General features: G+C 31.5%; 3 protein-coding genes across 3 annotated transcripts; all 3 read right to left on the minus strand.

Moving 5' to 3' along the window:
* Positions 1-1,366: 1,366 nt before the first annotated feature.
* On the minus strand, positions 1,367-11,034 carry HELRODRAFT_177354 (hypothetical protein; the record flags this gene model as incomplete). The annotated part of the gene is made up of 11 exons (XM_009025561.1): positions 1,367-1,436; positions 1,825-1,921; positions 2,242-2,394; positions 2,573-4,432; positions 4,808-5,107; positions 6,194-6,276; positions 6,741-6,828; positions 7,703-7,858; positions 8,121-10,052; positions 10,142-10,471; positions 10,989-11,034. 11 exons carry the CDS (start codon positions 11,032-11,034, stop codon positions 1,367-1,369), a joined length of 5,115 nt encoding a protein of 1,704 aa, XP_009023809.1.
* A 2,611-nt stretch (positions 11,035-13,645) lies between these two features.
* On the minus strand, positions 13,646-14,812 carry HELRODRAFT_177355 (hypothetical protein; the record flags this gene model as incomplete). The annotated part of the gene is made up of 2 exons (XM_009025562.1): positions 13,646-14,493; positions 14,665-14,812. 2 exons carry the CDS (start codon positions 14,810-14,812, stop codon positions 13,646-13,648), a joined length of 996 nt encoding a protein of 331 aa, XP_009023810.1.
* Positions 14,813-15,052: 240 nt separating this feature from the next.
* HELRODRAFT_177356 (hypothetical protein) lies at positions 15,053-15,490 on the minus strand (the record flags this gene model as incomplete). Its single annotated transcript, XM_009025563.1, has 1 exon — positions 15,053-15,490. The coding sequence occupies one exon, from the start codon at positions 15,488-15,490 to the stop codon at positions 15,053-15,055; it is 438 nt and encodes a 145-aa protein (XP_009023811.1).

Raw genomic sequence — 15,490 nt, forward strand, 5'->3', positions numbered from 1 at the left:
GATGCTTGTTCGTGATCAGCTGTCTTGAATTCCCATGTGTACTTTTTTATCGTGGCGTAAACGTAGTTGTAAGAAGTTTCAGAAATTTTCAAACCGCTTTTTTCTGACGTTTCAACTGAAATTAAAATAAATATCGATATTTTTAACATTAAAAAAAACTTTGAACATTAAAATTTTCAGTTTTTCAATTACTTACTTGGAACTTCCATGTATTTAACGTTCATGAAATTTGGTTTTTCCTCAAAATAGGCATTTAAAAGATAAACAGTTTTACTTATATGTGTAATTGAGTTTATGAAGTTTTTTTACGCCGTCGAACAAATATTTGTGACGAATTTCTAGCAGGTAGCTAGCGTTGTTCTTTAGCCTGCAGACGTTGTCTGCATGCTTCAAACTGCTCACCACAGAACTTCCCTTGATTTCGATTACTGAGAAACAGTAATTGCCAATGTCACACGCCACCACATCGCCTCTGATGAGATACACAAAATCTAAAAAAAATTTCCTTCAATGATGGACAAAGAAGCAAAAGCAAATAAATTAATTAAATGTATCTTACTTGCGAAAGTTGTATTACATATAAAATACAAATCTTCGACATTTAAAACAAAAAAATGTTTTTGATGAATAAATAAATGGTGTTATTAATAATTTTGGCGTTAACTTTTTATTTCTTCAAATGTTTTAATAAACATTCGGATAATGACGCGTTTTATTGAAAGAAGAATGGATTAAAAGAATTTAATTATCGTCTATTCCTATACATATATGAAACAATTTAAAGAAAGAAAATATTTTTTTTATATATATGTAAAAATGCAATAGCATTTATCTTTTACTTGATAGTTAATTGCAATTTCAACAAACACCTCAAACTGCCAGACTTCAGTTTTACATATTAAAAGCAAGAAAGTACCCTATCAGATAAGCCGCCACTCGACTGCACGCAAGTTCGTGGAGCTATTTCAACTAATTCGGTTGTCGCCATCCTTTAATTTTTTTATAAAAGGTGGAATAATGAGAAGTTTTCAAAATTTTGACATAAACAGATATATTTTAAAATAGCAACATAACAAATATGCTGTTTTGAAAAATTAACCGGTTTGTTTATTATAGAAAAAGCTCATTTAGTTTGTTACATTTTTAAAATGCAAAAATGTTTATGAACTGCAACTCACGATGTTTTAATAAAAAAAGGCAGTTTAGTATTTTTTTTAAATAAATAAAATCAATGGTTTCATTAAAATGCTAGGAAAGTTTATTTGAAAATCGGTATGTACGACTTTTTCACGAAATGAAAAGCTCCGGGTGCTGAAACAAAAAATGCCACACGAGAACATGTTAATAAATTTTTTGGTTCCTTATTTTAGTTTTCGTCGCCTATTGGCAAATCATTCACAGTTTCTTGTAGACTTTTTTCCGCTTGACGCTCTCTCCTGGTTAAAAATATTATAAATTTTTTTGTCATCAAAATATTATGATTTTACTAACCAATCTTTATAATAAAAACAAAATTTTTAGTTTTAATATACTAATTTATTCAGATCAAAATTAAACTTCATGCTAGAAAATATTTGTTTAATCATAGATAAGATATAAGTTTTAATTTGGTTTGTTTCTTTGTCATTTTGTAGAAAAAACTAATTTTTAAACATGATTTGGTAATAATTAAGTCAAATATATATTAATATATACCATATGGTAATGCTAACAAATTAATATTAACAATCGAAAAAGTTTTGAATTTTAAAAACTATTTTTTGAATTGACTTAGGTTTTTAATCAAAAATAAAAATAAAGAAAATGAAACTCTAAATGCCTAACTGCTTCCGCCGAAGAACGAGTTTAAATGCGACGAAACCTATTATAACTGCAATAAGGATCATAGCTGCAGTTGGAACCAAAATAAAAATAAGAGTATCTGGAAGTGGATTATTATTAATAATAATTAATTAATTAATTAAATTATCAATTAACTGTTTTGATTAATAAATGTATTATAAGTTTTTACTTCTGGCTTTGCTGTCATCTGAAATTCATTATAATTTTTTGTATAAAGCTTCATAAAGCATTTATAAATATATTTTCAAATATAACAGCTAAAACTGTTTAGCCAATTATTTAAAAAAAATAAAAATAATACTGAACAAATATAATATAAAATTTTGAGATATATTTATCAAAAATTATTTTTATAAAAGAGAAATGAAGTTAATGGAAATATTGAGTGGCAGTTCATACTGGTCATGCATATAACACAGTTTTTTCCAGCTTCCGGGTCCCACCTCCTGGCAATGTACCAACTGTTTGCCTCCTTCCCCGTTTGGAAAAATGCCAGATTGTGATCTCCAAACGCTGAAAAGGCTGAAAAGGAACTCCAAATGAGAGGTGTTTCTGAAATTTGCAAAACAAAAAATAACTGAGGATTGCTAGATGTGTTGGGGATTGGGGATTTCAGACAATGACAAAAAATGATGCCATAGTGTTTCAACAAACCATAAAATATTACATGATTACGTAAGAACTCAAAACAATATCAAATTGAAATTTAAAACAAAATTTGAAAATTAACTTTTTCCATTCCACGTCCAAATATTCTTAGTTACTCCAATCCAGTAAGAGGAAAAATCTTTCAGCTCAAAAATTTTTTTGTCATCCATGACACTTAGTGGGACCTTGTCATCAAACACTAAGAGGTTTCCATCGTTCTCAGCGCAGATGTTTTGCCCTTCGTACCAGGACGTTGATCCGTGATAAATAACTAAGCACTGATCGTCAATGGTTTTCCTGTAATCAATCTTATACGGATCTACAGGTTCGTAGGGATTTCTATTATCCCCGACGCGCTGAACCAAATCGTTCCAGTCAGACCTATCGATGTCAACCTTCACTAACTCCTCGTCGGCTATTGTGAACGGATTCTCCTTCAGAGCTGTTACATTAAGGTCGCCAATTTTATTTAAAAGTTCGTTTTTAATATTCAAACCTAGATTTTTTAATTCTTTAATGTATTTAAATTTATCAGTAAAGTTACCGTATGTTTTACCGATCATTTCATTAATTTTAACATCATAACTTTTTATCGTATTTTCGAAGCCTTCAAAGACGTGTTTGACATCCTTCACCTGCTTAGAAATTATTTCCAAGCCATATTTCTCTAAGGTGTCCACATTAATACTGTCCAGTTTATCTTTCAAACTCGAATAAATTTGACCAATTTTTTTGAAATCGAAATTTTTTACATTTTCCAAAAAGGATTTTCCTGGATCGTAGAGCGATCTCCAGTTAAATATTTTTCCATTCTTTATTTTAGCTATCAGATTGTTTAAATTCAAATCTTGTTCCTTAATCGCTTCTGTCAATTTTGTAAACCCATTCTTGTATTTTTCAATTTTTTCTTCCGGCACGCCAAATTGTTTTAAGGCATCTTCAGTAAACATCAGCAAGTGATCTTTACTTTCTAGTATAAATTCTCCAATGAACTGAAAATCTAATCCTTTTAAACTTTCTAAATTTTTGTTGTTAAAAAGTTTGCCCCAATTAATTTTTAGCAATGGGGCTAAAAGGTCCAATATTTTATAACACGTTGTCACTATTAGGTTGCGAATATTATTATAGCCCAATAATGCGTTCATTGGCGGCCACAGGTAAGTTTTGTAAAACCGGAAAGGGCCTACTGGCACTCCTGACTCGTTTGCCTCCTGACAGGTAAACTTTGTTGGGTCGTTCAGCATATCTAAATAGATACAAATTTTCTTAAAATCAAATCCTTTCAACCAGCTTAAAAATTTTTCTTTTGCCATTTTAAAAAGGCTTCCGTCAAAAAAACCTGCTTTAAAAACTAAATTATCTCTGTAAGGTGGTTTCAATCTATATCTTGGTTTCAAAAAATCCAAAAGTTTATCTAATTTCTTAAAAGCAGTCACATTCGACGATACTTCTCGCAAGTGTTCTTCCGTGAATTCGTAGGTTTTGTTCGAGAAGGCCAGCAGTTCCTTCAGCATGTTTTTTAACGTGGAATTGTTGTTGAATGCTGTTACATTGATAACTGTCATCATTCCCATGTAGTCTAAAAATTCAATCCAATTTTCGTTACTTATTTCTAATTTATTGTCTATTATTGTCCCTTCAATTTTCGTTTCGTTTACCTTCGGAGAAAAATTAGTTCTATTGAGTTTTACTCTTTTTGCAGTTTCTTTTGGATGTCCTGTCTGATATTTTTTTAAATATGAAGTATCCAAAACCATTTTCGCCGCTTTCAATGGTTTGGTGCATTCTTTATTGTTAATCTTGAAAAGGCAGATGATAGAATGGTATTGCTCGTGATCTGCCGAGTGGAAGACCCATGATTTGTTGTCATCACCGAGTTCTCCATAGACGTAATTATACACTTGCGCTTCCTCCGCCAACGAAAGAGAGGTCGGTTTGTCAGCTGATATAGCAAATTAAAGAAATTAATTATTGTCAACGAGCAGTCTCATGAGGACAACAATTATCAAATAGATCATGAAAAAATTTATAATTTTATTCATTTTTGGTTGTTTATTTATTTTTTTTAACATTTAACATTTTTATTCCATGATCAAATAAAATTAAAGTAAACAGAATCAATAAAATGAAATGATCTGGAAACCAAAAAAAGTTCTTGTAACCGTAATTGTAATGGTACTTTATTTATTTTTCATATGGAAAACTATGGAACATTTATTACAGCAGAATTTACGTTTACCATATCCAAATTTTTAAATACTTTAACTAGCAAAAAATTAATTTTTAAAAATTTACACTGACAAAAAAAACAAAATACTTGGATTATCATTTGCTTTAATGTTCATAAACTTTCTCCTCTTTGTGAATTGGGCATTTATAGGAAAAATATTTTGTTTGGGAGCATGCTTTTCGGCGAATTTATTTGCCCCTGCCTGTACGCTTTTTGTGTAAGGCTCCAGTAGATAGCCTCCAGTTTGTTTTTCATTGCAAATATCATCCGCCTTGCCGATGCTAGCCATGGATACCATCTCGCTTTTCTGGGCCACGTAGAAGCAGTGTTCCTTGTGATAGCTACATATGGGGCTTTGGGCTCCTACACTTGTCAGGTAATGTTTGTCTGCACGTGTTGAAATTGCATGGGAAGTTAGAGGATAATATTATAATTCGTTGAGGTGTTTTAGTGAAAATTGCAGTAAATTATGAAAGTAATTTGCATGTTTGATTCGCGCTCGAATTGATAAATTGTCAATGAGAAAGACAAATTGAACTCACTTTTAAATGTTACAAATAAAAATAAAAAAATTGTGACTTTCATTTTGTTTACTATTAAAAAAATTCAAAAAAGCTGATTAAATAACGTCATTTTGCAAAGAAACAAAAACGGGAATGTTTTTTCAAAAATTTGTTCAATTTGATGACAGTTTGATCGTGTAAAAATGTTCTATCATCCTAATGAATCAAAAGAACCTTAACGAGTATCTTAACCGAATGCCTAATTTACATATAAACGTCCAACATTGAATTTACATAAAACAAGTCATTTTATTAACAAGTCATTTATTTGGATTTCAAGTTCAAAGATATTCGAACTAAATATACTGGCTAGAAGTATACTAGAGTTGATTTTACGTTGGAAAAGGTGGCAATTAATGAATCTATGTGAGATATTTTTTTTATTAAAAATGTATCGCTTAGTATTTTGAGAAGGTTGTCAATTGAGAAGAATTTGTTCATTTAATTTGGGGACAACATTTTCTAGAAAACTTCAGCCCCAAGACGTTTTTGTATAAGCTACATGTTTTCTCATTAGTGTACGTGCACCTACATAGCTCTTAACCAAGTCTGAAACGAGTTAATTCAATTTAAAAGAACTTTGGGTTATTATAAATTATATATTTACTGGAATCTGGTATGCGACTAAGTTGTAGTGAAATTCTTGCCAAACTTTTGCTTTCTATACGTATTCAAGAACAATTTTTTCAGTTTTTATTTTAAAATTTTTTGAGTTGTTTCAATGAAAAAGTTGCAACAAATAGTAGTTACGCTAATTAGCTAAAATTAATACGGTTATTAAATGAACTATTAATAATCCTCTTTAAAACATTATCTAAATGTTAAAACCACAGAGCACCACAAATGATCGTGATGGATTGAACTAATGCTTCCGTGAAAGTCGTTTGTTAATCGGATGTTGAGCTGGTACCGGTTGTGGTTGCAGAAACGACTTTTGACATTCTCTTCGGATTTGTAGGCTGGCCAGGTGCAGCGGCATTTTGAAGGTACTTCCTATATTCACATGTCAATTATCGTTTCTTAATTCATCAAGTAAAAATGAGAAAAAATTTTTTTTACGATATAAAAAAAATGTATGTCAGGTCTTCGAGTTCTTTTCCAAAACATCCTGCAAACATTAGGCAGTTTTGCTATCATCATCATCATCCTTTCTTTAAGAAAAATTTTTTTTGAAGTGTCCACCACCACGAACACACTGTGCAGGTGACAAAGATAAGAATGAAACCACACACACACACACACACACACACACACACACACACACACACACACACACACACACACACACACACATACGCACAAAATACACATAAACAGCACACACACACACACGCACACACTGCAAACATAATAAACGTGAATCAAGTTAGATTCAAAGCAGGTCACAGCAACTGAATGACCTATCATCTTGCCTCAAAACAAAAAGACAAAGAATTTAAAGAGTTCAATTATGGTACTTTTTGTAGATGAGTTTGTAGTACAACACGCCGATGACAGCAACGAGCAAGAATATGAGAGTTGATAGGATTGACGCAGTTATCACGGCTGGAAATGAAGAATTCATTTTTTTTAACATTTTAAAATTTTTTTGAATTATTTTTATTCAAAGTTCAATCGAGCAACTCTTGTAAATTATGATTGATATATTTATTCTTATTAGTTTTCTTAATGAAGTTCATCATATTGGTTTACGTTCTTATTACCAAATATACAGAAAATACGTGACGATTCGTAGGTGCGACTGAGGAATGAATTATTTTAAGACTATTATTCAATATTTTTACCGAATTTATAATAAAGAAAACATTTTACAATTAAAAGCAAATCATTGACGGTTAATATTTAAAAAGGTAATTAGTTAGACAGTGAAATAAATAAACAGTAAAAAAACCCTAACGGTTTGATTTCGCCAAATTCTTCCAGCTGTTATCCGACTTATCTGTTAGTTTAAAATGAGTTCACATTTTTTGTACATGAAAATATTTAAAATAGACTTAAATCTCTTTAAAAATGGTATTATACATTAACTGATTGATCTTTGGCTTTGTTTCAATTAAGCTCTACAAACCAATGACCATGTTTTTACAAATAAATAAAAATATATATAAGTGAACGGCGGAATACAAGTTTGGAAAGCGGTATATAATACAAAGTTGTCTATTTTGACTGGGGCGATAAGGTTCGGCGGATTGGGTGTTGATTGATTGATTGATTGATTCGATTGATCGATTGATTGATTGATCGATTGAATGATTGGTTGATTGGTTGATTGATTTATTGATTGATTGATCGATTGATTCGATTGATCGATTGATAGATCGATCGATCGATTGATTGATTGATGATTGATTGATTGATGATTGATTGATGATTGATGAAGGATTGCATGATTGGAACCGTTATTCACAGAGCCACTTACGAAGAATGCACATCACGGCCTGTTGTCCGGCAGCCGGCTCCCACCTGTTGGACAGGAACCAACTCTCGGCGTACGGATTGCCTGTCTGGAAGTAGACATAGTTGCTGTTGAAGGGGGCCGTGAAGGACGAGAAGGTACTCCAGACGACTGACGTGCCTTGTTTTCAATTTTTTAAATTCATTTCAATGTTGTTTTCGTTTATGTTGGTTGCGCAAATTTCAATCGATTTGCCGTTGAATTCGGTAAAAAATTAATAGTTGTTAAATAAAATTAACATTTTTTTATTTTTGAAAATTTACAAAAAAATTCCGGCAAAATAAAATAATCATTTTCATTTGTCTATTTATTTGTTAATTTTAACAAAATTTACAACTCTAATAATATTTCAACAAATTTTAAGGAAACAAAAATATTTTACCATTTTTTTTCCAGGTCCAAAAATTTTTTGTAGCTCCAGTCCACATGGAAGACAAATCTGGAACATTTCTCAACTCAGGCTTGTCCAGAAGAGCGAATTCTTGGTCATCCTTGAAAGCCATCATACGTCCGCCTTTTTTAACGCAGAATGACTGAGCTTCGTACCACGAGGTGACCCCGTAATATAGAACCATGCAATCGCTACCTACGTTGTCACGATATACTACCTTATCCTGTTCTATGTCGCCTTTCACGTAATCTCCTTCCTCGATGATTCGATATGAAACTTGATTCCAGAGGTCTTTGTTCATTTTTATTTTTGCTAACTCATCCTCTGATATTTTGGACGGATCTTCGTTGAATTTCATAAAATTTAAAAAGCTCGTTATATTTTTATTGTTGTTTAAAATTTCCAGGTTGATGTTTAGTTTGCGGCTCGTTACCCCTTTACATGTTTTTTTCACAAACCCTCTAGCTATGGTACTAACAACAGCTGAAAAATTCATAACCATGTGTGTCAGCTCTTCTTTTATACTACTTATGGCAGTTTTATAACGTTCATAATTATCTGGATCTATATCATATCTATAAAGGTCCTCGGGTGTAGCTTTCAAAATATTTTCTTGTTCTGACAAAATAACAGTTCCTAATTTTTTCATGTTTAACGATCTGTATGAGTTTTTTGTCTTAGTGTTGTTTATCAGCCTACTCCAATCAAACGTTTGCAGTTTTTTAATTAAAGCTATTATCGTGTTTATGTTAAACTTATAACTTTTTACCCCGTCAACTAAGATTTGGTAGACATTTTTTATATTTTCGGTTTCATTTGAATCTAAGCCATACCTGTCAAGTAGCGCAGGTTCCATACTTAATTCTAATGCCTTATCTTTATTGTCGTAAATCATTTTCAAAAGTCCTCTCCAACCATCATTGTCTAGCTTATTTATAATGTCAGCCCAAAAAGGCCCTTTTAAAACTGAGGTCCAATTTAATGTAAGGAAAGGGTGAAATATTAACTTAACAACTTCACACACCTTCTTTATTTGGTCATCTAATAAATGTTTTTGTCTAAACATAAACTTTACATCTTCGTAATAATTTTTTATTGAGGTATAAAGTTCCTCAGATATATCCAATGTTTCTCGTAATTCTGGTGCTATTTCAATCCCCAAATATTCAATTACCATGCAAACTTTTGAAATGTCAACATTATTTCGTCGCATGCTTACTGCATTTTTATTTAAAATAGATCTCATATATGGGTCTAGAAGTCCTCTTTTAGCAATGAGTCTTTTGAGGAATGGAACTTTTTTAGTCAAGTAAGCGATTTCTCTCAAAGCTTCAGAATACATTGGGATCAATGTGTCATTTATTCCGACCTTTTTTAATTTATCTTCCTTTGTAGCTGTCTTATTGTTGGATTCACTTTTTAAAATTTTTTCTAATAATTCTGCATCCAAATTTGAATATTTGAACCAAAAAGCATCTATCAGAATATAATTGGGATCAGAACCATGCAGACTACTCTTCAACTTTACGTAATCCACGCCATACCTCTTCCACTCTTCACTGCTTACTTTTTCAAGCACATGAGGTTTACGGGCTAGAGAATGAGCCATAACGCTCAAGACATTGTGTTTCTTATTAAACAATTTTATCACGTTTTTCAATAATTTTATTTTCTTATAGCTAAGTTGTTTTTTCAATTGGTTTTCGACATTGGATATTTTAATAACTGAAAGCGCTCTCTTTTTTCTTTTAACGTCAAGAGGTTTTGAACAATCTGCCGCAGTTTTGGGCAGCCTGCAGAGGATCCTGTGTTGTTCCGTGTGGTCCTCAGACACCATCTCCCAACCTTTGTCATTGAATTTTATGGCTATGTAGGCGTACGTTTCATTGAAGAGACTTGCGTATTTATCATGAATAATGCGTTCTGCAAATTTCGTGAAAATTGTTAATTTTGTTTAATTTATTTTTTCAAGCAACAATTTTCAATTGATTAAAACATTCAATCCAATAAACCTGGTTGTTTAAAAGTATCCAATTGGTAATATAAAAATGGACTTGAATGAAATTCCATATTGAGAGGAAAGATTGATTGCTTGTACTTTTTTTTATTCTCTATTATCTTCTTCATCCTCTCGTTCATTTTATCATCGTACATCTCTAAAAGAAAGCTTGGTCCAAATTTCTTTTTGCAATAATTGTCAGCATCAATATAATTGTTTATAGATTCCCGCCTGTCCCTTTTGACGAACATGAAGCAGTAATCTAAATCAGTGTAGCAGTCTGGGACCCCCAAACTTTTCACATCAAAGTCAATGTCCTTCACAGAAACTGCTTTTACTAGGCCTTCACAAATTTTAATGAAATTTAAATTATTCATTTAACTTTTACTTTAAAAAAAATATTGCGTGCGATAATTTTATCTTTTGAGCATGAAATTACGAAATCATTGAAACAATAACATTCAAATATTATTATATATAATATTATTAAAATATAAAATTTTGATATTTGTAATAAATTAATCGCTTAGTATTTTCAAATGTTATTTCATGCATATTAATGAACACGCGCAAGAGATTTTAACCAAAATTTTTTACATAGCTTTTGTTATTTTTTTTTCTAAATTTAAGTATCACAACACACACACACACACACAAACATGTAAAAAAATTTCTATTTTCCGATGTTACTTCAGAATTATTTTTAACCGGATTATCGACGCAAGAAAAAAAGATGATAAAATACAACTGAACTTGAAAAATTTTTCTAAAAACTTTGTATCAAAACCGTTAAGTTAGTATTTTTCCAGATATCTATGTTTATAAACATCAAAAAGGAAAAAATAATAGACAATTCTCACCTTTCATATAGGCCAGGTATAGCATGATATATATTTCAATCAGCATTTCAAAATCGAAGTTACGTGTTTATCTTCTGTAATATTTTATTTTCGACGGTTTTCACATGTCTAGCTTTAACGTGTTTCATTTTATTTGATTAAAAATGCATGGAACTTTAACGAAATTTTAAATCTCATTTGATGAAATGTTAAAAATATATATATCGGCAGACCGTTGGTCCGTAATAAGTGGTATTGTTTTGTTTTTGGAGAATGAAATGACGTCAGGTTGATGAGATTTGTTTGCATAAAAAAATTTTCCACGGTTTTTATTCCTCGTTGATAATATTAATGGGTATTTAATGTTTGAACAGAATTTTTGACATTAAAAGTTTTAAATGTTTAAATTCATCTATTAGTATTAAGTATTTTAAATATTTAATTATATCAATTAATGATCATTTTAGTGGAAAAGCAGAAAATATAATTAAAAAATTTACACAAAATCATTCTAATTTCATAATTTAAACAAGTTTTAGCTGAAACAATCAGTGTGCAAATGAAATATGTACGTACTATATATCTAACTATATATTTACTACATAAACTCAACAGGATAGATGAAAATAAGGTAGTACAGGATCACATTTTATGGGTTTACAGTTTTGAAAAATTATCAATACAATATCTTCTGACATTTTTTCATCGCTAAACAAATTTCCTAATACCCCCTTATACTAATTTTTAGCTCTAACTATAATTTAATTTTCTTTATTTTGTGTGTTTAGAATTTATAATTTCCTGAACCTTTTGTAAATTTGGAAAATTTAACTGTCATTCTCGTATCAGTCAGAAAGTATTGAAATAAATGGAACCAAAATCAAACTTGTTAGATGGTCGGTTATTCAGTCAGCACCGACAGCTGAATGACTCACAATCACTGGACATATAACGTCTAACAAATGCGGCTGAATATTTTTTTACAATCCCCGAAGATGTTTCAATGAAGTTATTTTAAAAAAATGTCAAGATCTAAGTGGCATCTCTTAAAAAAAAATTCATCATAAAAAGATGCATGTAAATATTATGCTGAAAGGTAATACTTCATAGGAAAAATTATAATTAGCTCTTCATGCTTTGGCAGCAGCTTCGGTTGCTTTTTACTTCTTTGCATCTGCAGGTGTGACAGCTGGAGTCGTAGGTGGGCTAGCTGATGACGTTTTGACAAGCAGAGGATTAGGTATGTATTTTCTGTCAAAAAATTATCAACGTCATTAATTTTCATTTATAGATATGCATTGATTTGATTTGAGAGGACACAATGGCGCAATGGTTAAGGTGCTTGTCCTTGTTGCCGCTGTGACCAGGTTCGGTTGCGAAGAGATCTCCGTTTAGCATTGATTCAAGTGCACGTACATAGACACTGTGTGTTTGTTACTGATGCTTTTGATTAATATAAAAAAATTAATTTTTATGAAAATCGTGATTTCTTTACAAAAAATTAAACAATCTTCGTATTATAAATTTTTAAAAATGCTAAATAATTATATTCAAAGTAACTCCTAGAAAAGAATTAGAATCACATCCAACGAGGTTTAAAAATTTGTATGGTAGAAGCGCAAAATATCCGAAAACAAACTTCTTGTAAATGAATCGATAATAGACGGATCCGACGACGACAACGAGCAGAAAGATGACCATACAAAAACTCCCAACAACGATCCATGCTGTTCAAAGTTTTAAGCGGTCGTAAAAAATTTTTCCAAAGTTAAAAATTTTGCACATTCGTTCTGCTGAAATCGTTCATTATAAATTAATAAAAATTAATAATTTTTATATAGACATTAATAATTAATTTCTTGAAGTTTTTCATGTGTTTTTTTTCCAAAATTTTGTTTTATTATCATTTGTTACAGCTGAAGAAGTTAATTTTCCAAGACATAAACATAACATAAACAGAAAATGTTAGAGAAAGGTAGAGAAATGCAAGACAGTGTCACTTACGATTTGAAAGTCCATAAGCTAGAGCGTTGACGTGGATTTCCCCTACAGGGTAAGTTTTAAAATTCATTGCTATACATTCATTCAGTAAACAGTGTTCAGATTTTTTAATATTTCCAATATTTCCAAACTCAAATCTGTGAAGAAATAATATGCTTTTAACACGGTCTATCTTTTAGTTCTGTTTACATTTGCAGTTTAATGAAATGATTCGTCGTTGCGAAATGTTTGGTCCGAAATGAACGCCAAATGAAGGAGGGTGTAATAAACTACTAACGAACTGTACAAATGACGGCCTGCCTGCCAGCTGAAGGCTCCCACCGGCTGGAGACGAACCAACTGTCGGCGTTGGCACCGAACTGAAAGTATGCGTGATTTTCCTTGAAGTGTGTCGTGAAGGAAGAGAATGTGCTCCATATCACGGAGGTACCTTTGTCAAAATGAGGACATTTTCGGTAATGTATTGAAAAAAGAATGAATGCAAACTGGCTTGGTTATAAGTAGAATAAATGTTTGATGGGTAATTTTTGTCATTTTCTGTTTCAGTTTTGTGATGTTTATTTGAACTTTTTAAAAAACCTATTCACAATTTTTTCAAAATTAAAAAGTTAAAAATTGTCAACACGAGTCAATAATTTTGAAAGATAACAAATGTAAAAAAGATCTCCAACCGTTGCTCATCCAGGTCCAATAATTTCTTGCAGCACCAGTCCAACGGATGATAGATCGGGAACATTTTTCAACTCAGGCTTGTCCAAAAGAGCAAAATCTTGGTCATCTTTGAAAACCATCAAATATCCACCTTTTTCAGCGCAGAATGACTGAGCTTCGTACCAAGAAGTGACCCCGTAATACACAACTATGCAATCGCTTCCTATGCTGTCACGATAAACTACTCTATCTTGCTCCACGTTGCCCCTCGCATCCTCTCCCTCTTCGATAATGCGATACGAAATTTGATTCCATGTTTCGTTATCCATTCCTAAGTCTTTCAACTCGTCATTTTTAATGTCGAACGGGTCTGCGTTGAGTCTTGTAAAATTTAATTTTTTTCTTATTTTTTTACCTAAGCCATTCATGTTGATGTTTAGCTTGCCGCTTTCTATACTTTTCATAAACTTCTTTTCAAACCCTCTAGCCAGGGTGCTAACGACAGACGAATAAGACATGTTCATTTTACTTAGTCCTTCTGCAATTGACAGTGCGACTTTCTTGTATTTTTCAAAATCATTTGGATTCAGTTCGTAATCAAAAAGTAGTTCAGGTGTGTCAACAAAGATATTATCTTTTACTGCTGCTATAATAGCTCCTAATTTTTTTATATTCAATGTTTTTAACGTGTCACTCAGCGAACTGTCGTTTACTAGCCTACCCCAATCAAATGTTTTCAGTTTTTTTATAAGCGCTATTATCGAATTTATGTTGATTTTTTGAGACTTTATTCCATCGTAAATATTCCTAACAACAACATTTAAATTATCCTTTTCAGACACCTCTAAACCATAATCTTGTATTAATTGCTTCTCTGAAACAAAATCAAATATCTCGTTTCTATTGTCATATAACACGTTGAAAAGTTCCCAAAGTTTTCCTCTGATACATTTTCTATTATCTCTGCCCAGATGGTTTTTTTTAAAAATGATTTCCAGCTGAAGTTGAGCATGGGGGCAAATATTTCATTGACAAAATCACAAACCTTTGAGAGACTCTTTGATATCTGCAAATAAGGTGGATTTGAAAGGAATTGAATTAAGTGACTTCTCAAATTGTCTATAAAGTTTCACGGGTATATCCAATAATCGCAGTCTTCTATCGGTTATTATGGCTCCAAGATTATTAGCCATAATGCATACTTTTGAAATATCAAGTTTTTCTAGATTACTCAAATAATTATAAACTTTTTCAAGAGCATAGATAGAAAAATTTTCAGTAATCCCCTTTTTGTGAGAAGTTTTTCTACAAAAGGATCAGTTTTATTCAAGTTGTCAATTTCTCTTAAAGCCTCAACATACATTGGAATCAGTGAATTGTTTATTTCAAGCTTTTTCAATCTATCTTCTCTTAAGATTGTCTCATTGCTAGCATCAATTTTTAAAAAAACGTCTCAACAATTTTGGATCTATTCTTGAATATTTGACCCAAAAAGCATCTATCCGGATGATGTTGTGATCAGAACTAGGCAGACCACTTTTCAACTTGACGTAATCCACACCATGCTTCTTCCAGTCGTCAACGCTTACTTCTTCAAGCACATGAGGTTTACGAGCCAGAGAATGAACCATAACTTTAATTTTATTATGCAGTATATATTGTGTATTTTTTAAAATTCCCGTTATGTTTCTAGTTGAAACTTTATTTCTAAAACTGCTTTGATTTCTTAATTTATTTATTACATCTGGTATTTTGATATTTGAGAGAGCTCTCTTTTTTCTTGTAACGTTAGCAGGTCTCGAGCAATCTTCAGCAGCTTGAGGCAACCTGCAGAGGATCCTGTGTTGTTCCGTGTGGTCCTCAGACACCAT

Source organism: Helobdella robusta (genome assembly GCF_000326865.2).
Source record: "Helobdella robusta unplaced genomic scaffold HELROscaffold_42, whole genome shotgun sequence".
Lineage (NCBI taxonomy): Eukaryota > Metazoa > Annelida > Clitellata > Rhynchobdellida > Glossiphoniidae > Helobdella > Helobdella robusta.